This window comes from Colius striatus, chromosome 26 (assembly GCF_028858725.1).
Source record: "Colius striatus isolate bColStr4 chromosome 26, bColStr4.1.hap1, whole genome shotgun sequence".
NCBI classification, from domain to species: Eukaryota; Metazoa; Chordata; class Aves; order Coliiformes; family Coliidae; genus Colius; species Colius striatus.
The window spans coordinates 2,218,527-2,243,981 of record NC_084784.1 but is presented as its reverse complement, the minus strand read 5'-3'; the positions used below and the strand labels follow the sequence as shown (position 1 = coordinate 2,243,981).

Here is a 25,455-nt window from a genome sequence, read left to right as displayed (position 1 = left end):
CCTCCTCATGCCTTCAAAACACTGAGTGTCCAATGCAGTGCCTCTCAGCTCCATGGCAGAAAGCAGAAGAACCTCCTGAAGATGGTTCCAGATCACGTGAGCTTCTCACAGTTGTTCTCTTTTGGTTTTTTTCCACCACACTGTTCTGCATAAAGAGGAGAAAAAAAAAAACCCACCCCACAAACCAATATCCTTCCTTCCCTTTATGCTGCCTGTGATGTACAGGCATCCCCAGGGCTCAGCTGGGGCTCAGACACGCTGAGGTGACACGAGTCTCTCTAACACCTTGCTCTGGAATGAGTGGCTGAGCCACATCTGATCTGGAGGCTGGCCAGCATGAGGAGGCTGTTCTCTAATGGTTTTTATCCTGCCAGACCTGGGTGTTGGAGACACCCTTAACAAATGTCACTCTTTCCTTTTTGTTATGGTAACAGTGAACTCGTTGCTGTTTAGAGGAGTAAGTGGTTGTAGTTGGGGAACACTGGTGGAAGCTGGGCTAGGAAAAGCCTTCTGCCTGACTGGAGCCAAGCAGGTTTGTTGCCCTGATTGCTGAGACCCAGAAACATTCTTCCCCTGTGAAGTCTCTCCTGTCTGATGCCTATTTGAGTCCCTGGTTATTCCTTTCACTGGAGGTTGCTTGATGTTTGACAGGACACTGGCAGTGTGCTGAGGAGGAGGAGAGCAGCTCTTTTTCATGGCTGTTGCTTCATGTCCAAAGCACATGGAAATTCTGCACCCAGGCTGTTGATTTGCTCCAGTGTGAGCTGAGGAGAGCTGCTTTTTAAGAGCATTTTGGGGCTGACTGTCATGTCTGGTAGGAAAGGTTGTTCTGATACCAACAACTGCAGCTCACAGGGATGACAAAGCTCCAGGACTCACAAGTGAGAGGTGAGGGTGTAGAGCATCTTTGATGCCATTTGAGGATGCTTTTATGGGTAGAGGATCCTCTACAAGCTCCAGAGCAGCACTGAACACCCAGAAAGGTACAGTCAGCTGGAAAGTGGTTGGACTTTCTGTAGGTTAACTCATAATGACTTGTTAAATACCCTCTGTCTGTTGGAGATTTACTTCAAAGGAGTTCCTTGCCAAGATTCCAGTTTATACAGTTGGGTTTGCTTTATCAAGCTTATAAAGCATAAGGGTGTTATGCCTCTAAAGCACATTTTATAGCATCAGCTTTTGACCTCCTTTCCCAGGTGACAGTTTTAAGCTCTCTTGTAGCTTTTTTGGTTACAAAGCAAACATTCTCACTCCTTTCCCTCACACCCCAAAATAACTTGAAAGGCAAAGCTTAGGACTAAGAGCAGCCTGTGAAGTTTCATGGTGGCTTTTCCCTATAAAGCACTGAACCCTTTGCAATGGCTTTGGGTGATGGTCAGACAGAGATGTGAGCACCCAAAAGGTGCAGAACAAGCTCTGTTCCCAAGTCCCTGCAGGCACCTGATTGAGCTGGAGAGTCAGCAGTCACTCACCAGTGGAAATGAGCTGCCAAGTTGATTTCACAAAGCACCTAAAGGCAGGTTGGACAAACAACTTGTTTGTAGAGCCAACCCTGCACCAAGGACACCTAAATATTCAAGTGGCCTGTTTTCTTGGGGTTATTCCTTAAGGAAGATCTGCACCTATTTGGTTTTACCCCACTGGATTATGGTGTGGTTTGGTTTTACCCCACTGGATTAACATCCCAAGTGCTGTGGAAGGACTGGGTTCCCCTCCATGTGTGTTTTGTTGGGTGCAGCTCTCTCTGTCACCCTGCTGAGCCCAGTTCTGTGTGCTGACTGTGCAGAATCCTTGGTCAGGAAACTGGAGGCACAGAGCTGTTAATGGCTGCACTTAGAAAAATAATAAAGAGCCTTTCCTGGAACAGTCTCAAAGCAGCATGTTTCCTTCCTTGCATTTTAGTGGGAAATCTCTTACTATTTTTGAGAGCTTGAGGCAGTGCCTTCTGCTTCCTTCTCTTTTTGCCTAGCAGAGTAGAAATCACTGAATCCCAGAATGGGGGAGGTGGTGGGAAGGGCTCTGCAGAGCTGCTCCAGCCCCAACCCCCTGGCTCAGGGGGCACAGGAACGTGTCCAGGGGGAGTTGGGAACCTCCTGAGAAGGAGCCTCCACACCCTCCCTGGGCAGCCTGGGCCAGGGCTCCCTCCCCTCAGCACCAAAGGACTTGCTCCTCCTGGGCCAGGGGCACTTGCTGTGTCCCAGCCTGTGCCCATCACCCCTTGTCCTGCCACTGGCCACCCCAGCACAAAGCCTGGCCCCATCCATCCTCCTTTAGGGACTGAGCAGCACTGATGAGATTCCCCTGAGCTCAGGCTTCTGTTCCCCAGGCTGAACAGCCCCAGGGCTGCAGCCTTTCCTCCTCACACACATGTTCCATCCCTCAGCATCTTGCTGGCCCTGCCCTGGCCTCTCTGCAGCACTTCCCTGTCTCTCTGCAGCTGGGGAGCCCAGCACTGGATGTAGTTATGTTAATTAGATGCACAGTTATATAAATGACTGCCTTAATCTAACTCTCTCTCCTTCCTCCTCACCAAAAACCTCCCTTTGATTGAGACCAGCCTCTCTTGCAGTTCCATCTCCCAGTGGCAATTACAGCTTCTGTCGTGAGTCTGCCTGTGATCTTGTATATTCTCCTGTAGCAAGATGTATGCTCCAGCACAGATCCTGTGCAGCCATCTATAATCATCTCCTTTATTGTGGTTTTATCTCTTCTTCCCAGTAGCAGTGTAGTGCCTGTCCTTAGGGCTTGGTCTGGTGTCTTGAGCACTATTTGTGTGTGAATAGGCTTGTTTGCATCGTGGCTCCGGGTTGTTAATGCTCTTTGGCATGGCTCCCAGGTCTCAACAAAGTTACCCAAATTGATCTGGGATGGCCTTGCCACTCATTAGTCTCTGAGAATTAATCCCATGTAACTCAGGCTCATAAAAAAAAGTTAACTCCTAGCTCTTGTTTTACCTCTTGGAGTGAAAACTGGCTGTGCCAGGAGCTGTGGAGCACAGCCACTTGATCAGGGGGGAAAAACAGCTTCCCAGGCAATGAAACCTTCTGTAGGAAAGCTTCCTTCTCTTTTTTTAGGGAGGAAAAACCCATTTGAGTTATTATAAGAACATTGTTTGTGATCCAGTTGTGCCTTTGCTCCTGTTGCCAGCTAAGTACTGCAACTTTCTTCCCCAAGTCACAGCCTTCCCTGCCTCCTCCACCCTTCTTGAAAGCTCTTTGCCCTATTGGATACCCCAGGACCACTGCAGACAGGGTTTCTGAAGAGCCTGCTGGTGGAAAGACACATTACCTTAAGCTACACCTTTGCTTGGACTTGTTCCTGCACTGAGGCTGGTGTCTGTGATGGCTTTTGCAGCAAAAGCTGCTCTTTAAAATCGTTTTGGAGAGTGAAACTGTTCCAATCTCTGCCCCAGAACGTGAGCTGCAGCGAGACAGCATGGGGCAGTTGCACTGAACCATCTGGGCATCCTCATTTTGAGATGATCTCCCTGGTTAAGGGGTTTTTTTGGGATGCTGAAGCCACCACAGTGTCACACATCTTTCCTGGGTGATTGATGTGCTTTTCCTCACCTCTCCTCCTCCCATCACTGCCAGAACTCTTGGCAGACTTTTGAAACCGACGCTGGAATTCCTTAAATCATCCCTTTTGCTCCACCAATTCCTTGTTCTTTCGGAGGCTGCAGATCTGAGGGGGGTAAGCTTGTGATGGGAGACTCAAACCTTGTACTGGAAACACTCCCAGATCAACTGGAGCACAGACAGAAGAGAGGGGGAGGCTCAGTCACACCTGTGTGGGGATGGACAGCGCTTCTGTCTCTGCACTGACAATCCTGACTGAGCAGTTCCCTGGGGATGACCTTTTGATGTCCCTATCTCAAGCTATTTTCTCTCTCTCTAACTCATTTTGCAGCTCATTCTTCACTTGGGTCTTCCCTAGGTGAGTAAATCTTAGCAGAGAGAGTGATTCCTGTCAGCAGCCCCGTGCAGTTTGCTTTTGTTTTCTGTTTCTACTTCAAAGCCTATTTTTAGGAGGTTGCTCTGCAGCTCTTTTGGTTTTGTTTCATAGTTGGGGCAACCTCCAGCTTTAATTTTGTGGTCATATTAATGTAAAGTTTATCCTCATGAGTTATGGGGGAATAAACCATAAATGTGCTCGTACTGGTAAAGAGAAGAGCTTGTGCTGGCAAACTCAAAGCAGAAGGAGGAGGAGGGGTGGTTTATTTTGCTGCTCCTGCCCAAGTGTTTGTTGGGATCTGAAGTGTTTGGGCTTGTCTTGCAGGCACAGATGCAAGTGTCACACAAACATTCCTGCAATAACAATAGTCACATGCAAGTACAACAATAGAGCCTTCTTTTTCAGAGCATTTCTTCATACCAGCTCTCTCCCCCTCTTCAGAGGTGGTGACCTGAGAGTTTCTCCCCATCTTAACACCCAGGTTTAAAGAAAAGAGGGTTTTTTAAGTGGGGATTTGAGGTGATCCAAGGGAGAGGAGGGGGGAAAGTGCTTTGCAGTTGGTGGGAGCTGTGAAGGTCCCAGTGTTGAGCTGAGATGTTGGGCCACTCTTAGAGGCAGCTGGATGTAAGAGGGTGAGAGACCCAGCAGTGTCCTCAGCAGGGATGAGGGGCCCATTGCTCGTGACTTTAGCAAACCCAAAGAGGCATGACTCAGACTTACACATCTTGGCTTGAGATGGCTGCCAGACCTCAGATACTTGTCAGGAATTCAGCTGGAACGGCTCCCTGAGAGCTCTGACTGAACACAAACCCCAGCACCTTGGATCCTGACGCCTCTTAGAGCAGTTGTGGGGCTTGGGAGGGAGGTGGTAACGTGGGGCTGTGGGTAATGAGACTGAAGATAATGAAGAGACCGACTGTGGCCCTTTCTGTGGCATCAGGATAATGCTGCCAACCAAAACTATGCCTTGTCCTGCAGCCACAGGCAGACCATGGAAACTCTCTGCCTCTGGAGAGCTGGAGTAGTGCATTTGAAGGGATATGGAGCATCTTAGGTGATGGGGACAGTCTGGTTTGACATATTCATAAGCAGCCTGGATGAGGAGGTACAGCGTGGCCTCAGCAAGTTCCCTCATGGCACCAAACTGGGAGCTGATCATCTGCTGGAGAGCAGCTGTGGGACAGGGCCCTGGCAGTGCTGGGGGGCAGCAAAGGGAACGTGGGGCAGCACCGTGGGCTGGTGGGCAAGAAGCCAGTGGCAGCCTGGGGGGCATGAAGAGAGTGTGGGCAGCAGGGCCAGGGAGGTTGTGCTGCCCCTCTGCTCTGCCAGAGCTGAGGAGGCCTCAGCTGGAGTCCTGGGGCCAGTGCTGGGCTCCCCAGCTGCAGAGAGACAGGGAAGTGCTGCAGAGAGGCCAGGGCAGGGCCAGCAAGATGCTGAGGGATGGAACATGTGTGTGAGGAGGAAAGGCTGCAGCCCTGGGGCTGTTCAGCCTGGGGAACAGAAGCCTGAGCTCAAGGGCAACTCAGCAACACTTTTAAGTATCTCTCCAGCTCGAGGGACAGGGAACTGCTGCAGAGGCCAGTGCAGGGACACCAAGATGATCAGGTCACTGGAGCATCTTCCTTGTGAGGAAAGGCTGCAGGACTTGGGGCTGTTCAGCCTGGGGAACAGAAGCCTGAGCTCAGGGGGATCCCATCAGTGCTGCTCAGTCCCTAAAGGAGGATGGATGGGGCCAGGCTTTGTGCTGGGGTGGCCAGTGGCAGGACAAGGGGTGATGGGCACAGGCTGGGACACAGCAAGTGCCCCTGGCCCAGGAGGAGCAAGTCCTTTGGTGCTGAGCTGAGAGCCCTGGCCCAGGCTGCCCAGGGAGGGTGTGGAGGCTCCTTCTCAGGAGGTTCCCAACCCCCCCTGGACACGTTCCTGTGCCCCCTGAGCCAGGGGAAGCTGCTGGAGCAGGGGCTGGAGCAGCTCTGCAGGGCCCTTCCAGCCCCCAGCACCCAGGGGTTCTGTGAAAAGACCCATAAATGCCAAGCATGCTCTTGAAAACGTGTCTCTTGCTTCTCCTGCCTCTTCCTAAACCATTTCCAATTTGAAGTTTTTTAAAATGGGTTCCATGAGGTGCCAACAAGCATCCTGGGGGAAATCCTTTTCAGGAAGGCTGGTCTTTGATTGCTGTTGTTGATGCATGTAATATGTCTTAATTCCTTTTAAGGGAGTTAAAATATTACCCCTAGGTGTCTGTCTAGACTAGGATAACAGGCTTAGTTTTTTTCTTAATGGATTAGTTAACATGCTTTGGGACCACTTCAGTTTATGGACTGATCTACCAGGGGGAAAGTAGCATATGGGCTGACTTTAATATCTGCAGGGAGAATTGAACTTTGAAACAGGAGGAGATTTGGATGATTGAGGTAAGAAAAAAGGCAGCTTTCCCTCAGATCAGTGGCCCAGGCAGGTCCTTCATCCTAAATACAGGATGTGATGGGCAGCTCAAGTTGGTGTTTGGGATGGCAGGGAGAGATTTCAGCATTTGTTGGTTACTTACAGCCTTTTCCCCTCCAGCTCTTGCAGGTACCAAGAGCCTGGTCAGGGGGAGAAAGACACAGCTGTAAGGATATTTGCCCTAAGGTAATAGTTACATGTTCTGAAACACAGAGAAGACCTTCTATTAGCTTTAAACCTTGAGAAGGCAGAACAATGAAAAGGTGGTGAGCAGTCTCCTCTTCAGTTCAGCTCCACCAAAGCCTGGAGATCTCCTAGACATCAGTTCTAGAGGCCACCTCTGTCATTACCCAGAGCCAGCTCTTGTCCCCAGGTCCAGCCCCTGGTAGATGTCTCATTTCTGACCCTCTGTGGTTGTGTTTGCTTTGAGTTCTGCAGGTCCTAATTTCATATTTGGATTTGTTGGAGGGTTTTCTTTCTCCCCCCCCCCTCCCCTTTTAATTCTCTTCCTCTTCACAAGGGAATTCTTCCAGCAAGTTTCAGGTGGGTCGTGCTGAGTTATTTATGAAGCAATCAGCAGGCAGGCTTGGTGGATTGCACATAAAATTGATGTGGTGGCTGCACCACCACCACCTTCACACTCTTGACTCAGATTTTCCCAAAGCCTTCAAGCAGATTGTCTCCAATTCTTGCTTCAGCAGACCCAGGCTGCCCAGGGAGGGTGTGGAGGCTCCTTCCTTGGAGCTCTTCAAAACCCACCTGGACACGTTCCTGTGTGACCTGAGCTAGGTGGGAGCTGCTTCTGCAGGGGGGTTGGACTGGATGAGCTCTGAAGGTTCCTTCCAACCCCCACCATTCTATGATTCTATGTCTGCTTGTTCTCTGAACTCAACAGAAGCCCTCTGCTATCAGGAAGGTCTCAGCCTGCTGAAAGTGGTTTCTTGTCCATGGACACTTCAAACACGCTGCTTCGTAGCACACAGAGCAAACTACTCACCAACTGGGTGACTTGATTACCTCTTCCTTTAAAACCCTCCTAATTAAGGGCCTGAATTAAGGAAGGTCCCAGAACCAAATGATGGGAGTGGGAAGGTCCCTCAGTTGCCCACCTCAGCACTAATGTGGCAGCAGGAGCAGGGCAGGGACTGTCCCCCCACGCTGGGCCCTGGGGAGGCTGCAGCTCCAGGGCTGTGCTCAGTGTTGAGCCACTCACTCACTGCCAGAGGGACACTGAGACCATGGGACATGGTTTTGAGGGCAAAAAGTGGGATTTTAGTGAACTTCTGAGGCAAAAAGTTGGTGTTTGGTGGAGTTTTAAGGGAAAAAGTGAGGTTTTGGTGGTGAAGTCCCTGCCAGGAGGCTGCAGGGAGGTGAGGGTAGGTCTCTGCTTCCAATAGGACAAGAGGAAAGGGGCTGGAGTTGCCCCAGGGGAGGTTGAGGCTGGAGCTGAGGCAGAACTGTTTCCCTGAGAGGGGTGTCAGCCCCTGTGCCAGGCTGCCCAGGGAGCTGGGGCAGTGCCCAGCCCTGGAGGGATCCCAGTGCTGAGGGCTGTGGGTCAGTGCTGGGCTGGGCAAGGGGAGGGAAGGGCTGGGACTCCAGCAGCTTCAGGGGCTTTAACAACCCAAATTATTGTCTGATTCTAAGGGCTGAAGGTGGGCAGAAGATCCCCAGCAGATCAGATGCTCTCTTGGCTGCAAAGCTCCTGTTTATTCTGTTTCTCCACAGGCTGGGTGTGCTCCAGCAGAGCTGCTCCCGTTGAGAGCCCTGCTCTGCACAAGCTCCCCTTCAGAAGATTTGTGCTCTTCAACACCCTGTGCTGACTCCAAGGGGTGCCTGATAATCAGCACAACACACAGAGCCCGCTGCTCCCTCTCCCAGGCAGCCCCCATCTCATTTGCATGAGTTAATAAGGCAAGAGAGGACGAGGAACACACAGGGGCTTGGGGAGCTGGGTCTTATTTTGGTTGAAAACATCCTTTTGTGTTTGTTTTTCTTCAGTGAGGCAGCAGCTGCTTGTCAGGTCTGTGCTGACAGAACTTCAGAGCACGCTTCAGTAATCTGTCTGCATTTCTCCTCTTTTCCCCTTGCTGTTCCCAACATGCTCAAAATCATCAAAACAGTGAAATACTGTCCCGGGGCTGCAGGAAGAGGAATGAGAATGTGCTCCCAGTATCCAATCATCTGCTTATTCTGCCTGTTCTTAAGAACAGGATTTATTGAAGCAATTTATCCTGCCTAAATGTGATATAAATCTGAGCACATGTATGTACATACCAGTCATATTCTGTAGTGAACGAGCAGCTAAATCTTTCTTTAAAGAATGAGTGAATCCTCCTGATGCTTTGCAAGATCAAGTAAAGAGGAGAGGGAGAGGAGAGGGAGAGGAGAGGGAGAGGGAGAGGAATGGGAGAGGAGAGGGAGAGGGAGAGGAATGGGAGAGGAGAGGGAGAGGGAGAGGAATGGGAGAGGAGAGGGAGAGGGAGAGGAATGGGAGAGGAGAGGAGAGGAGAGGAGAGGAGAGGAGAGGAGAGGAGAGGAGAGGAGAGGATGGAGGAGAGGAGAGGATGGAGGAGAGGAGAGGATGGAGGAGAGGAGGGGAGGGGAGAGGAGAGGAGAGAGGAGAGGAGAGGAGAGGAGAGGAGAGGAGAGGAGAGGAGAGGAGAGGAGAGGAGAGGAGAGGAGAGGAGAGGAGAGGAGAGGAGAGGAGAGGAGAGGAGAGGAGAGGAGAGGAGAGGAGAGAGGGGGGGGTTGCACTATGTTGGGCCTGGAGAGCTGCTTGCTATGCTATCAGGAGTAGCTGGCAGGCAGCCTGAAATGCCATTGGGGTGTTTTGTTTTGTTTCCCTGCTCTCCCTTTCAGTTAGTGTTACCAAAGCCCTGGCAGTGACAGCTGAGCTGTTTCTTTAATGTCTCAAATAGCTTTGCTGTGTGTCGGAAGCATAAAGATGAGGGTGGGGGGAGAGAGAGAGAGAGCCTGAAGTTCTTGGTGGCAGTGGGAAGGACAGATCTCTGACCTACATGAATTAAAGAAGCCCAGGGTTGGCTGCCCTGTGAAATGCAGCAGTTTCCCCTCTGTGATAACTCCCCAGCAAGATCCATTTGTTGGTGGAATACAAACATCCCTGACCTCATCCCACACAACCAAGTTGAGACGTGGGGGGAGGGATGGAAATAGTCTTCAGATGCTTTCCAGGACTTGGACAGGAAGAGGCATTGCAACTGTCCTCCAAAGTGGGGTGACTTTGCTGCTCTCTCCTGCCTCTTGGAGCTGCTTCATGGCTGGACTGTGGCTGAGGGCACTGGCAGGGGCTGCCCAGATGGAGACATCCCAACCCCAGCTGGATGAGTCCCTGTGTTCCCTGCTCTAGGTGCTGCTGCTCTGGCAGGGGGCTGCACTGGATGAGCTTTGCAGGTCCCTTCCAACTCTTCAGACTCTGAAGGCAGTGCTGGACTGGTTTTTGTGAGGATTTCTGGGGTTTGGGATTAGTTGGAGAACAAACTGTCAAAACTGGTGCCTCAGGCTCCCTTTGTAGTCCAGTTCACTCCAGGAAGGGCTCTCAGGCTCTTGTATTCCTGGGGCTATTTCAAGTGTCATTCAAACACAGAATCCCAGACTGATTTGGCTTGGAAGGGACCTTAAAAGTCACCCAGTTCCAACCCTCAGCCACAGTCAGGGACACCTTCTGCAAGCCCACATTGCTCTGAGCCCCATCCAACCTGCCCTTGAACCCAGGAGCTCCCACAAGTGCAGAGTGATGCCCCACACTTTGTGGGCAAGTAACCAGTTTGTCAAGAGCTGCACAAACCATTGAGTAAAAACCAAAAAGGGATTCAGAAATCTGGAACCAATGGCTCCTGCCTCTACCTTCAGCTCAATAAGACAATGCTGGCTGCAGCTCCTGTGCTGAGCTGTGGGATGGATCAGTGTCTCCTGTGGGCAAGGAGGACAGGCACAAAGTTGAGACTAGTGACAGTCTTGAGTGTTGGGAGGAGACAAAACAAATCTCTAGGCTGCTCAAAACAGCAACCATTGTGTTTCTTTGGTCTGTGTCCCCACTCCACAGCCTCACCTACCACCAACACTGATGGCAAGTAACTCTGGCAGTCATTGAGCTGATGTTTCCTTTGTGTCTGCTCTGATTTCTCTTGTTTTCTTACAGAGAGAGGAGTAGGTGAGGAAGGACTAAGCACTGTCCCTTGACTCATTCAGAGCTGCAGCTTTCCCCAAGCTACGTGGGAGGTTTAGGCACAGCATTTTTGCACCCCAGGCCCAGGAGGGGTTAATCAGTTTTGTGCTTCTCTTCTTTGCAGAGTCAGGGATTCGATTTGAGCAGTGGTTTGGTGTTACAAGAAGGTTGGTCTTCTTCATCCCTCCTTGCTAGGGGCTGCTTGTACCTGTTAAAACCTTCCAAGGAAGCCTGGGCACCTCTGTGCCTTCAGAGCAGGTCGGGTGTCCACTGTTAGGACGCAGCAGATGCCTGTCAGCCAGCTTCAGGGCCTGAAGGAGATTCCTCTTGGAGGGGGAGCAGTTGGTTGGTGCTGATGGAAGCCAAATCCCTCTTCATTTAGCAGGCAAGAGCAATGTGTCAGTGTTTTGGTTTGTTGAATTCCCAGTTTGGAGCTTTGGCAGGAGCTCAGAAGAGTGGTATGCAGAGTCCTATCGTTGTTTTAACCCATCCTCATTCAGACTCATCTTGCTGCTGTCTGTGTCTGTGGCACCTCCAGGCTGCACCAGGGCTGAGTCTTCTTTCACTTAAGGAAAAACTTCTTTGCTGTAAGGATGATGGAGCACTGGGACAAGCTGCCCAGGGAGGGTGTGGAGGCTCCTTCTCAGGAGGTTCCCAACCCCCCCGGACACATTCCTCTGCCCCCTGAGCCAGGGGAACCTGCCTTAGCAGCGAGTTGGACTGGAGCAGCTCTGCAGGACCCTTCCAAGCCCTCCACCATTCTCTGATTGTTGCTGAAGGCACAGAGGCTTTTCTGTGGGCTTTTCTGGGCTGCTGCTGGGGTGGGTGGCTGTTCCTGGCCATCTTTACTGCCTTTATTACGCCGCTTGTCCCATGCCAGAGGGAGCGTTCTGGCCGCTCGCCCGTTCCATTTGTGAGAGAGCCATTTATCCTTTGTGCCTTCATGTTTGCATAGGCCCTGGAGTTTTGCCTAATAAATCCAACCAGAGTCTAGTGTTGCAGACATCTCTCTTTTTATTTTGTGGGAGAAGGAACTGGCAGCTCCTTTTCTCAGAGCTTTTGGACCTTGGTGTGTGTGTGCTGCAGCCCAGACGGTGCTTGGGGAGGGGAATTCCACCTCCCATTTTAGCTGCACGCTGCCCTAGCACGTGGTAACAGAACCACAACCTTCAGGGTTGGTTTTTCTTTTCCTTTCCATATTAAGCAATCATTAATTGCAGTGTCTCCTCAATAAAAGCAACAAGGAGCCTGTTTTCTTCAGCAGGAGACGTTCACCCTCTGCTGCAAAGTCTTGGAGCACTTTTTCTCAGGCAGCTCCTAAAAATAACAAGCCTTCCCCCACCCTCTCTCTGCTGCTCTGTGTGTGTTCATGGGTAGAAATACACACAAAAAGAAGAGAGCTTGTGTCTTGGTGAGCTCTTTCCTGGTTTCCTTTTCTCCTCTTGGCTGGAGCAGAGCTGCCACAACGAAGCCAAGCACTGAACTTTGGAGGAAGAGATGCTGGAAGCAATGTGGAAGAGGCAGAATGTGTTCACTCAGTCAAACCCCCTGAAGAGACAGCATTTGCTTTATTACAGCTTTTTAAAAACCCTGCTATAAAAATATCAGTGGGTGGAAGGGAACCATTCCTTCTTGAGTTTGAGGTGGTGGGGGTTACTTTATTTACTCTTTTAGGGGGTTTTATTAATAAGAATAGCTTCACTTGTAGCATAATAGGACTGAGTGTTTTGTTATCCTTGGCTATAATCTGTGATAAACTACCCCTGCCATCAGCCTTGTAGTTTACCCACTAGGGAGCCAGATTATTGCCTTGTAAAACGGAGCACCACTCCTATAATCCCTTAATTAATTAAATGACAAATTTTAGTTCTCTCCCATTGAAAATATAACTTGTACATAGAGAGGACTTGGATTTATTTGATGGCTTCTTGCTGGTGCCTTGTGGGGTTTTTTTCCACCCCCCCCCCCATCCCCTTTTCTTCCTGTAGATTGTCCCTGTCTCTGCTGACATGTCTGTGCTTTCTGCTGGAAGTGCTACAGGAGTAGAGTGGGGGACACAGCTTGTCCCCTTCATCAGCATCCTCTGTCTGGGTGGTGTCTGGGAGGTCTTTGCTGTGCCAGGCAAGAGCTGAGCATTGCAGGTGCTGCCACTGAGATGCAAAAAGCCCTTTGACCCTCTAGAGAGCTGCTGGTGGGAGCCCAGCCATGGAAAACTGCTCCTCTCCTCCTCCCTGACCTGCACTCTCACCATCCCCAACAAGCCCTTCTAGCTTGCTCCTGTGAAAAAAAACCCCCAACTGGGACCCTCCAAAGTCTTATTGAAACTCAAGACTGGCTGAATTCCTCTTCCCTGATTCTTAAGGGGGCACAAAGAGAATCCTCCCCTGCCAGCGTGGCTTTGATTAATTACAGCCCTGCAAAGGGCAGCTTCTGCTCTTGATAGTTTGTAATTTTTGGAGCTTATTTAACAATTTCCCCTCTCTCTTTCTCTCTCTCTCTCTCTCTCAGCTTAGCTCAGCTGCATGAAATATGGGAGACGACAGGCCGTTTGTGTGCAATGCCCCCGGCTGTGGACAGGTACGTTTACAGGATACTTTATAGTGAATGTGTCGTTGTGAATCAAAGTGGCTGTTTTATCACTGAGGCAAAGAGTTTAAAGCTGGTGTTTTACGTGATCACTGGAGGTAATCAGATCAGAGGATTTGCAGTGTGTAAATCCAGGTTATGAGCGAGTTGCAGGCACTCCAAAGTCATCAAATCTGCTTGGCTTTGGGGCACATTGGTATTCTGCTGGTGTTTTCCAGCAGACCCACACACAGCCCAGAGTCAAACACACTGATCTGCTCCTGGGGGGTTTTTTTCCCCCCCTGATAACATTGCTCATCTTCTTTCAAGGCTGTTGAACCAAAAGGACAGATCCTTCTCTTGTCAGGGATGAGTTAGCTGCTACAGCATCTTCTGTCAAGCAGCTGAGAATGTGACAGGGGCTGGTTTGTGTTATGTGAACCCCAAACTGCTGTCATCTATTCTGGGCTTGCCAAAAGAAAGGAGAGGAGGGAGGAATAAAAGACCCATTGTGATTTTCTTTTCCTCCATGCTCCTGTTGCCTGTGGCCTTGCAAAACTTTCTACTCCCTTCCCTAAGGCAAAAAGCTTTGCTTTGAAGGAGTCACATCCCCTTTTGGGTCCTACAGCCTCTCTCCTAGGCTCTCCCCTGCCTGAGAAGGCATCTTTTCCACCCAAAATCATCCCTTGGTTTTGCAGTGAAGCTGCTGCTTTCCTAAAGCAGAGTTTTTGGGGTCTCAATGGTGTTTTGGCTTAATGGGAGGAACCAGTTTGGGGGGGATTGTGCAATCACTGCTGGGGCTGTTTAGGTGGGAGCTGTTAGGAAGCAGTGCTTTGAGGGAAGGACAACCCTGCAGAGAGGCCAGGGAGAAGGGGGTTTGTCTCTTCTGAAACACTTGAGCCTCAAAATGTGAAGATGCCTTTTGCAAGGGAGGGGAATTGTGGCTTTTAATTAGCCATCAAGCAATACACACCCACACACAAACACACACACTTTGCTTTCCTGGCTGCAGCCATTGCATGTCAGCTTGCCAAACTATTACAGCTCTGATGTGTTTGGGAGCTCTGAGCAATCCCAGGAGAACTCCCCCTGCATCCCCCAACCTCCATTCCTCAGTGTCTTTTAATACCTTAAGTCCTCTTCATTGAAAGCAAAGAGAACTCTGCACCCCCAGGGCAGGTCCTCTGAGAGCACAGGTGAATTGTGTGCTGGGTTTCTTTTTATACTGGGTCAAAACTCTTGAGGTTGGAACTCTTGGGGGCTTGAATCTTCAGCCAGGACCCCTCAGCTCCTTGGTCTTCTGAAGCATTTTCCACTTGCAGGTGATCTCTCTTTTTTTTCCCTTGTAGGCTGCTTTTTTTTTAAGCTTGAACTTCTTTGCCTGTGAAATTGTGCAAGTCATTTATAAAATGTATTAGCTGCATTTGAGCACTTAATGATGTGAGGACTTCAATCCTACAACCCTTCCAATGGGATTCAAACAAGCAATTAAGGCAAACAACAATGTATTGAAATTTAATCTCTCGCCATCTCCCACAAATGACATCTAAAGGTGGTTGCTTCCTCCTTTTCCCCCCTGTTCCAGCCTGCTGCTTATGGGTAATTCTGACAATTCTTCATGTTAATATTGAAATGGTAGAATCTGGGTAATTCATAGCCCTGTGATTCATTGTGATCCAACCTGACCTCACACGGCGTTTCCTAGAACGTCCTTCAGTACCTCTTCAAACCAGAGTGTGTATTAAATCCTTGATCATCTAAGCTTGATTGAGAAATATATTTCCAGGGAATGGGAGGTGTAGGAAATGCACCACAGCCCTTGGTTTAAGTTGTTCTAATTGCTTTTGCTAGGAAAAAGGGGGGGAAAAAATTGCTGCCTGATTTCCAGTCCAAACCTGTTCGGCTGCAGGAGCTTGTTAATTTGTGTTTGTTAGACAGAAGATCCTTCCTATCAGATTTCTGGTGTCTGGAGCTGTTTGCTGACCCATCAAGTCACCCCTTTAACAGCCCTTTGGGTTAACACAGGGCTCCAAGCATCTCCCTGTCAGCTGGGGCAGCAGCCATGGGCACACAGCATCACCTTTTCTGCTCCCCATGGGGACACAGCATCACCTTTTCAGCTCCCCATGGAGACACATCACCTTTTCAGCTCCCCATGGAGACACATCACCTTTTCAGCTCCCCATGGAGACACAGCATCACCTTTTCAGCTCCCCATGGAGACACAGCATCACCTTTTCAACTCCCCATGGAGACACATCACCTTTTCAGCTCCCCATGGAGACACAGCATCACCTTTTCTGCTCACCATGGGGACAAACCACCTTTTCTGCTCCTCATGGGGACACATCATCACCTTTTCAACTCCCCATGGGGACAAACCACCTTTTCTGCTCCCTGAATTCAGTGATTTGCCTCTCTGTGTTGAGATGTGCAGCAGCACATGAGGACATGGGAGATGGAGAAGGGAGAGCAGAGCCAAACTCATCAGAGCAGGAGACTGGAGACAATTCCTGTGAAGCCACTGGTGATTCCTCCCTTTAAAGGGGACAAAAAAACACCTTATTTTGCTTCCCAGTGTGATTCCTTTGAACCATTACCTGCTGCTTTCCCTCTGTAGCCCTGTCTTTTATGCTCTGTCCCTTTTTATCCTCCTTTTCCTTCAGTCTCTCTGTAGATTAAGGCTGTGAAGCAAACTCAGGGAAGTGAAGAGGGGGGAAGAGGGAATGGCCACCAAAAATAGATGAGCAGGTCTTGCTGTACCCCCCTCCCCCCATATCATCACAGCCCAGTGGGCTTTCAGGAGGTATGTAAACATGTTTTGGTTGCTAGGTCATTAGTGGCTGTTATTTTGGGATCCTGTGTGTGATCCTTTCCCAACAGTGAGTCTGCTGTGACACAGCTGACTTCTAAATGTGCCCCATATACTGCTTTTAAAACAGATTCTTCTCAAGGTCATGGAGCTGGTTTCTTCTTGAAGAGGACAGGTGACACATTTCTTTTAGCCCCTGACTCCCTTCCCCCTGGGCTTTCTCTGCACAGAGGGACAAGAGGTTCTTCTCCAGCAGGGCCATGGGCTCACTGTGCCTGGGGAGGCTGCAGCTCCAGGGCTGTGTTCAGTGTTGGGCCCCTCACTCACTCCCAGAGGAGAGTGGCCAGAGACCATGGGACATGGTTTTGAGGGGAGAAAGTGGGGTTTTGGTGAACTTCTAAGGAGAAAAAGTTGGGGTTTGGTGGAGTTTTAAGGGAAAAAGTGAGGTTTTGCTGGTGAAATCCCTGGCAGGAGGCTGGAGCTGGGGGTTGGTCTCAACTCCCATGTGACAGGAGGAGAGGAAACAGCCTCAAGTTGCCCCAGGGGAGGTTGAGGCTGGAGCTGAGGCAGAACTGTTTCCCTGAGAGGGGTGTCAGCCCCTGTGCCAGGCTGCCCAGGGAGCTGGGGGAGTGCCCAGCCCTGGAGGGATCCCAGAGCCCTGGAGCTGAGGTGCTGAGGCTGTGGGTCAGTGCTGGGCTGGGCAAGGGGAGGGGGAGACTCCAGCAGCTTCATGGCCTTTTCCAACCCAAATGTTTTACAGTTGTAAGGTGAGGAGGGAAGGTAGAGGCAGGGCCCTGCTTCCCAGAATGCCTGCAGAAGGCATGGAGCAGTGCTTCAAGGGAGGCTTTCCTGGAATCTATTGAGTGAAAGTCATCTGGGAGTGATGTGCACTGCTAATCAGGATTCAGATCTTCTAATCCCATTTAAAACACCCTGAGTGATGAAAGGCAGCCTTAGCACAACCCAGTGCTAGCTGTGAACTTCAGTTCTGCCCTTACAGTTGAAAGGCACTAAGTAAGTCTGCAGAATGAGACAGCTCTGGCTCATTAACACAAGGTAATTAAAACTCTGGGCATCCTGTCTAAGGCATCTAGAGCAGAGGGCTGGAAGGAAGGTGAAAGCTTTGGGTGCTACTTTGTTCCTGAGAGCAATGGTGGCAGAGGGAAGTCACTCACACACAAGTGTGTGAAACCCTTCCTGGGGTGCCCAGTGGGTGCTTTGAGCTGGAGAAGCAGCAGCAGGAGACACAGGCTGATGGATGAAGGTGCCCCATGAACAGCCATGCCTCTTCTGCTCCTACAGCCCTGCCTCTTCTGCTCCTCTCCAGGAGCTTTCAGGGATGCTGGATGCTCGAGGCTTTATCAAGTGTCATAACAGAGGAATACCTTTATCAATAAAAGGATTTGCTCCCCTCCTGTTGCCCAAACTAATGGAAGGACCATCATACTGAATCATTTCTGCCAGGAGCAAGACTTCCCCTGGCCCCTACCTCTTCCCTCCACACCATTTCCCTCTTTATCAGCCACACAAATCATCACCCAGCTCCTAATTCCAGTGTTACACAGGCCATTTCCTCAACCAGTCCTTCACCTGCTTCTCTTTCTCTTTTAAACCCCCCTCCCTTAATTTACCAACTGATTCCCCTCAAGCCCTGAGCCCTCACCTGAGGTGACTTGGGCTGTGGGCCACAAACACCGAGCCCAGAACTCTCCACGAGGCCACAACATGATTTTTCTTCTTCTTTCTGGGTTTATTGTATCCTCTTATCTTGTCATATCATAGAAATAATGTTTATGGCATGGAGGCCTCAGCATCACTTGGCATTTAACCAACCTCAAAGGCAGTTTATTGCTTTGTATACTCTGCTGCCGTGACCATTATCCCTTAAATCTCTATTGCTTTGTAATATACGAGGCAACAAATGGCTCCTGCCATTGGCTAAATGTGGAACTGGAGCTAAGGTGTGTTTTGTAGCTTGTATAATCCAAACCAATATAGATTATTCCTTTTATATGACTCCTGGCCTAAAGAGAGGGGAGGGGAAAAAGCAAGCAGCCCCTCTTCTCTGCCTGAGAAGCTCTGAGGTCTCATCACACAGCAAAGTTTCAGGTGGCCTGGAACACACCCAGGGCTGGGGTTGCTCAGGGGTGTCTTTTTCCTTGTTACCTTTCAATTATAGGATGATTTGTTTGGAAAAGACCTTCAGGCTCCCAGAGATCAAGCTCACCACTGACCCACAGCCTCAGCACCTCAGCTCCAGGGCTTTGGGATCCCTCCAGGGCTGGGCACTGCCCCAGCTCCCTGGGCAGCCTGGCACAGGGGTGACACCCCTCTCAGGGAAACAGTTCTGCCTCAGCTCCAGCCTCAACCTCCCCTGGGGCAACTCCAGCCCCTTTCCTCTTGTCTTATCATTCATTACTTCATTTGCCTTCAGAAGCCCAGCAAAACCCTGCTTATTCCCTTTAAAACCACCAAACCCCCACTTTTTCCCTCAAAACTCCATCAAAACCCCCAATTTTCCCTCAGAACCAGAGAATCATTTGGTTGGAAAGGGCCCTGAAGCTGCTGGAGTCCAGGCCCACCACTCACCCTGCCCAGCACAGCACTGACCCCTCAGCACCTCAGATCACACAGTGGGGTCCCTCCAGGGCTGGGCACTGCCCCAGCTCCCTGGGCAGCCTGGCACAGGGCTGACACCCCTCTCAGGGAAACAGTTCTGCCTCAGCTCCAGCCTCAACCTCCCCTGGGCCAACTCCAGCCCCTTTCCTCTTGTCCTGTCCCTCAGGAGCAGAGCCTGACCCCCAGCTCACTCATGTCTCCCCTCAAGAGGTTTGCTGTGGATTCCCCACCCTGGAGATGCCACTGTCATACTGGTGAATCTTCATCCCAGTTTCAGGTAGCAGCTCCACCAGTATGAGGAATAAATCTTGTCCCTGTCTCTGCAGGTCTGACAGCAGCAAAACATCCCCAGTGGAAGCAGACAGTTCAAGACAATGTATTGTGATTCACAGGAACAGAGTGAAGCAAGCAGGCAGGCATGTAGAGCAGCCCAGAGGCCAGAGGAAGAAAGTGCCTGTGCCCATTTGCTTTACACCAAAGCATCTTTCTTTTGCTGTAATGCCAAAGGTTTGCCTTGTCACCCTCCTCATGTCCTTCCAGTTATGGCCTCAAGCAAGAGGTGAGGATATAATTAATCCCTGTCTTGAAGCTGCCAGGAGCCACCTTTAGAACCACAGCATGGGTAGGGCTTGGAAGGGACCTTTAAGAGATCATCTGGTCCAACCTCCTGCTAAAGCAGGTCCCACCTGGCTCAGGTCACACCTTTACTCCCAGCAGCAAATCCAGAGGGGTGTGTTGGCCTCCCTGGCAGCCCCCAGCCAGGCCCATGAGTGTGCAGGACACGGATGGCTTCGGTTCCAAATGAGCACGAGGAATGAAATCCTTGTGTGTTCATTTACCAGCCTCCTTAGGGCTGCCTCTTGAGATTTGCTTCCTGAAACTCAGCAAGGGAAAGCCAGACAAAGCACCTAAAGGAAGCCCAGAGAGTTCCAACCCTATCTTAGAGCAACTTCAGCCCAATTGGCTACCTGCTGCTAGAGCAAACAGCCATTTCAGTGCTTGTGAAGCAGAGTTATGACACCCTGGCTTCCAGTAGAAGCTGTTACTGTCCTGGCACAGGAGCTGAGTGGGCCTGGACTTGGACAGAAGCATGGGGTGTTTGTCCTAAAGAATTCAGTCTCCCAACAGCTCCTGATTTAATGAGGAAGGAGCTGTAATGTCTGTGCAAATCTGTGCCTTGTTAATCAGGAGAATGGCTTCTGTGCAGGGGGGTGGATAACGCTGATGGGGCTTGGGGAGGGTGGCAAGCCAAGAGCAGGACTTGCAGCTGCCTCTTCCAGGCTTGTGTGGCACCATCAACAGCAGGTCTGAGCTCCAGGGAACCCCAGGTGCCCAGGGCACAGGGGCTGGATGCCCCAAGCTGAGGGCAAACACTTCCCATCTGCCACAAGCCCCTCGCAGGTGGCCCCGAGGCAATCCAAAGCCTTTCCCTGGATGCCTGGAAAGGTCTCTTCTCCTTGGGGCTGAGCTGCAGCTGACTCCCCACCCTCTCCCAGCCAAATATTAAACTGAAAAATCATGCCTGTTTATTGATGGAGAGAGAATCAAATCCATCTCCCAGCTTTTTGTTATGCTTAGGCACAGATACCCCTTGTCTGTAGTTAACATGCAAAGTCACGTCTGCCTCGTGTCCCTACTGCACCCAAGTGATTTGAAGAGCTGAGCCATAAACTAGACTTGCTTGGGGTTTTTTTTTCCCCCTCTGGTTTTTAAAATGGAAGGAAAGGGAGGGAAACAAGTCTGAAGCTCTGTGGCAAGGAGCTGCTGGCTGGATAACTCCTGCTCGCTTCACATCTGCAGCTTTGCTTCATTTGAAGCCGCCGCAGCAGCTGAAACCAAAAACCCTACAGAGAAACAACCCTGCTTTCAAAAAGGCTCTTCTGTTATTTTACAGGAGGGCAGGTTTTCCCTCTTGTTAATGACTTTCTTCCCAAGCCAGGCCCCCTTTTTTTTCCCAGCTGCACACTACCTGTAGTTGGAGCAGAAAATGGCAGATGCTCCACAGGAGCCTGGAACAGGGCGAGGGTGGGGGTTTGGTTGAGGGTTTGTTTGGCTGCAGCGACTCTTTAGCCTCCAAAGAAGTGAATTCATTGCAATTATAACTCAAAAAGGGTTTGAAATGCTATCTCCCACCTCTAGCAGAAGGTGGGTTTTTTTGGGGGGGGGGGGGGAAAGAGCTAATTTGGAATAATAATAAGCTGGAGAAGGCATCTGAAACCAGTAAACGTTTATTTTTTACACTCCTATAACTTAAAAACGGCCAAACCAATTTAAACCAAATTGGATAATAAAAAATATTGCTCCTAGGCTGAGCCCCTGTATGCCAAGTTCCAGCCTAGAATGAATTTTTATGACCAAATTATAAACCCCCTAGAAATGAAGGTTTAAAATGGAAATGTTGACAGACCTTTAACTACAAAAGCACTGTAAGAACTCCTCTCTCTCTCTCTTTTTCTTTCCTTTCTGTATGAAATGGCTGGTTTAAAATATAATTAAGGCTTAAATATTATTTCATAGCAGCATTTCCTGTAAGTTAAAACCTTTATCATTCCTATGGCTGGGATTCATTGGCAGTTCTGAGAAGGGGCAGCTCTGCTCTCTCTCTCACTTTGCATTTGGAGCACGGTGCTCAGCCCCAACACAGACACTTGTCTGTCAAATGGAAATGGCTCTGGCCAGCTTTCCAAATTCCCCTCTTCGAAATAAGAGCCTTGGATGCCAAAGGACCTTCAGACACAATCCTGTAGCTCTGGGAAGAAAACTGCCACGGAAAGCTCTGCCAAAGCCTCAACTTTTAATAACGTGGAAGGCCACCGGCTTGGTTCTTTGCAAGGAACCCCGTTTGCATCCCCTCTGGCTGATTAGGTATTAATTAGGAGTTGTGCTTTTAGCTTGATGGCTGCTTTGGTGTTCTCAGCACATGCTGACAGCCTGTCAGGGTACTTTGGAAAGCCTGGGACTGAGCAGCCGGTCTGGCCGTGATAAATCTGGAAGCCCATCGTGCTGCAGAGCGGCAGCTCCAGGAGCTCGTCCTTGCAGGAAAAACAACCACAGAACCCCTGAGTGCTGGGGCTGGAAGGGCCCTGCAGAGCTGCCCCAGCCCCAGCCCCTGCTCCAGCAGCTTCCCCTGGCTCAGGGGGCACAGGAACGTGTCCAGGGGGGGTTGGGAACCTCCTGAGAAGGAGCCTCCACACCCTCCCTGGGCAGCCTGGGCCAGGGCTCCCTCAGCTCAGCACCAAAGGACTTGCTCCTCCTGGGCCAGGGGCACTTGCTGTGTCCCAGCCTGTGCCCATCACCCCTTGTCCTGCCACTGGCCACCCCAGCACAAAGCCTGGCCCCATCCATCCTCCTTTAGGGACTGAGCAGCACTGATGGGATCCCCCTGAGCTCAGGCTTCTGTTCCCCAGGCTGAACAGCCCCAGGTCCCACAGCCTTTCCTCATAAGGAAGATGCTCCAGTGATCATCTTGGTGTCCCTGCACTGGCCTCTGCAGCAGCTCCCTGTCTCTCTGGATCTGGAGAGATACTTAAAAGTGTTGCTGAGTTGCCCCTGAGCTCAGGCTTCTGTTCCCCAGGCTGAGCAGCCCCAGGGCTGCAGCCTTTCCTCCTCACACACATGTTCCATCCCTCAGCATCTTGGGAGCCCCCCAAAGAGCTGCTTCCTCCCCTCTCCTGAAGTGGAGCACACGCTGTCTCACCCCCATCCCACGCTCCTCCCTCTCCATCAGTGCTGGTGTCACCCTGGCCCCGTGCCATGGGGCAGGATGGTGCTGTGCTGCTCTCACACCCCACCCAGCATGGAACTGGATGTTCATCCCCATCCCCTTTGCTGGCACTTGCCAATTCCTCTGGTTTGCTGTTGCCTTTCTTCCCTCCCCCCCCTCAATCCTCCTCTGCCCTCCCCACGTGAGATGCTGTCAGTTAAAAATAACCCCGGGGTGGCTGCTGCAGTGGAGCTGCAGGGAGTGTTGCAACACCCTGTGCTGCCTGGAAAGTGGGAGCAGGAGAAGGGAGAGTGTCCTCTGCTTGGTGTCCTCTGCATTTTCCTGCTCTCTGCTACCCCTTCTGCAGGTGAACCACCTCCCTGCCTTTAACCCTGCTGCCAAATACAGCCTCAGCAATACAGATGACAGCCAGGGTTGCTGTTGGGGTGATATGATTTTGGCTGGTGCTTTGGTGGGAGGTTCTTTTTAAAGCCTTCATCACAAGCCAGTGCTGCAGTGTAACCTGGACACTGGGGAATGCCTGTAGGTGAAACTCCAGGCTCTGGTGCTCGCCCTCCCTCTGTCCTCACAGCAGGAACCGCTTCTCCCTTCTGCAGCCACCTGTGAAGGGCTGAGCATGGAAAGGCAGCTTTTCCCTCCTCCTCAGGGACAAGCCACAAGCTGGACCATCCCTAAGGCCATTCTGGGAGGCAGCTCTTTAGAAAAGGACAAAGCATGGAAGCTAAATCTGTCCCCAACACTCCCTGTGTGTATTCTGAAGCTGCTGCAGTGGCCTCCTGTGTGTGGAATCCGACTGGCAAAAGGCTTCTGGAAGCTGCAGTGGACATGCTTGAGAAGGCTCTGCTGCAGATTTCACCAGCAACCTCCCAGATCTGACTTGAAATGTATCTTAGGGAAGGAGTTTGTGCATGAAATGATGTGATGTGGGTGAAATCCTCCAACTAGCAGGAGCTGCTTTAACACAGAGAAGTAACTTCAGCTCCTGGTGGTGCCTTTTCAGTCGAGATTCGCTCAGGAACGTCTGTGCTGTGACTTTGGCTTCTTGCTCTGGAAGATGCAGCAAGGTTTGGGAGCAGCTTTTGCATTTCTTTCCTGGCCAATGCCTCTCCTGGAACAAACCCTCGTTTGCATTTCTCAGCCATATTGGCTGCTGCAGCAATTCAAATGAAGAAATAGCACCTCTGGAGTGGAGGCAATAGCTGTGTGATTCCTCCCACACACCCCCCCCTCCCTGCTCTCATCTCCCTCCCTGCTCTCATCTCCCTCCTTGCTCTCATCTTAGAGGCTGAAGACTATCTAATAACCCCTTTAAAATATGCAGAAGGCAGTTTTAATGCAGGGCCTGTCAGAGCAAACGCTGTGGGGAGGACGAGCTGGTGCTGCAGAGCATCGGCCGCTCTTTCTCCCAGCCCTTCATGAGCATTACCCCTTCCTTTTGGCATCCAAACAGGGAGTAGATGAGGCAGAAAGCAACCTGTAAAACCTCCTTCATGTGGCAATAGAATAACCCAGTAAGAGAGCTAATTGGCCTTTTAGAAGCAGCTCTTGTCCAGGAGGATCCTTCCCAAATGACACGGGGCTGCGAGGCAGCGGCACCGCTTCCTTCCAGGGCTCCTTTCAAAGTGGGTTTAACCTTCCTCAGTCCATAGGAAGGGCACTGAGGAGTGTCTGAGATTGTATTTCTAGGGGGGGAAAAAAACACAAGTGGCTTGTTAAGCCATCTGCTTCTCTGAGGAGGTAAAAGGGGGGGCATTTGCAGAGTCAGCAAGTAGAAATCCATCCAGGAGAAGCGCAGGCAGCGGGGATGGATTCCTCTGCAAACAGGCAGAGGTGGAGATCTGCATCTAAATTGAGGTGAAGATGAACACACCCTGGCTACTCTCCTTTCTTTGATGCTTTTGTTTTAGGGCTGATGATGATAGGGAGCATCCTCAGCTTGTAAAGCAGCCTCTGCACCTCACCAGGGGGCTGTGGGGTTTGGGTTCTCAGACTCTCCCTTCTCGCCTCCCCTCACCACACCAGAGCTCCCCATGGCCACCCCACACTGGCAGCACCCATGGGGTAGTGCCCATCCCAGCTTCTGGAGCTTCTCAAGACACTGCCACGTTTCTGATGGGTTTAATTGAGGGGTTTTGTCATTTTGGCTTTGTTTGGGGTTGGTTTTTACCCTTCTTCCCAGATGATGGGACAGTTCCCACTTTGCTGCAGCAGGGAGGGTTTCCCCTGGTTTGGGAACATGCTTCAGAGCTCTACAAATACCCACACAGCCATGTCCTTGCAGGGAATGGTTTCTTCTCTCTTCTTTTCCTTGATTGAAAGGCATTTCACAAGCGTGGAGTCTGTGCTTTGAGCAAGCTCAGCTCAGCCCAAGCCTCCCCAAAAGCTCTTGCTCTGTATCAGCCACACAACCAGCGTGTGCTGCCAGCACAGAGCCATCAGTTTGTGCCAGGCTCTTTTTATTAACTTGAAATTAGACTGAGCTAAAAGCTTCCTCGTGGTCTTGAGCTGAACAACAGGAGCAGAAAGCTGCAGGTGGCTGCATCTTGCAGCCCAAGGATGGGCCAGGCTGTGACTGTGTCTTTAACCTCAGGATGATCTTGGTCTCAACAACTTGGTTTTCACCCCCTCTGGGTCTGCCCAGATGAGAAATGCAGAGCACTGGGTTTGGAGGAGGGGTTGGTTAGGAAAGGAGAGATCTGAGGGGACAATCCCAACCTGCTTTATGCTCAGAATTGGATTTCTCCTGCCTCTCCTGAGCTTTTGGGGGAGTTTTTGTGGCCAGTAAAATGCTTCATCACATTCAAAACAGTCTTTTGAAGACGAGTCTGTTTGGTTTTGTGGGTTTGTGGTTGTTGTTGCTCAAAGCCTCACTCACTGCCTGGCTGCTGACTCTCAAATGATGAACAGTGTGTTTTAGTGCAGGAACAGGTTGTGTTTTAGTGCAGGGAACAGGTAACTCCCTCCCCAAGGGCAGATGCAGCCCGGTGGCTTTGACAAAAGCCTTGGGCTACCTTTGAGAGGCTGCAGGAGTTGGCAGGATTCTCTCCAAGCTTCTTGCAGAAAATCCAGCCAAGTTGATGCTTAAGGATAAAAGAAGTAAGGAGGGGGGGGAAGGTCTGTGGGATTCCCATCATCTCCCCCAGCAAAACCAAT

At 50.7% G+C, this 25,455-nt stretch overlaps 1 protein-coding gene across 5 annotated transcripts in view; it reads left to right on the top strand.

The window, feature by feature from the left end:
- The window catches only part of LOC104562043 (cyclic AMP-dependent transcription factor ATF-7), a 69,439-nt gene that overhangs the window by 8,472 nt on the left and 35,512 nt on the right, over positions 1-25,455 (top strand). For 4 of the 5 annotated variants that reach the window (XM_062015436.1, XM_062015432.1, XM_062015433.1 and 1 more), the window contains exon 2: positions 13,091-13,159. In XM_062015436.1, the coding sequence (XP_061871420.1) occupies positions 13,112-13,159 (48 nt within the window). In that variant the 5' untranslated portion in view covers positions 13,091-13,111. Of the gene's footprint in view, positions 1-6,562; positions 6,583-13,090; positions 13,160-25,455 lie in introns of those variants that run through there. The other variant, XM_062015434.1, reaches the window with a different exon arrangement.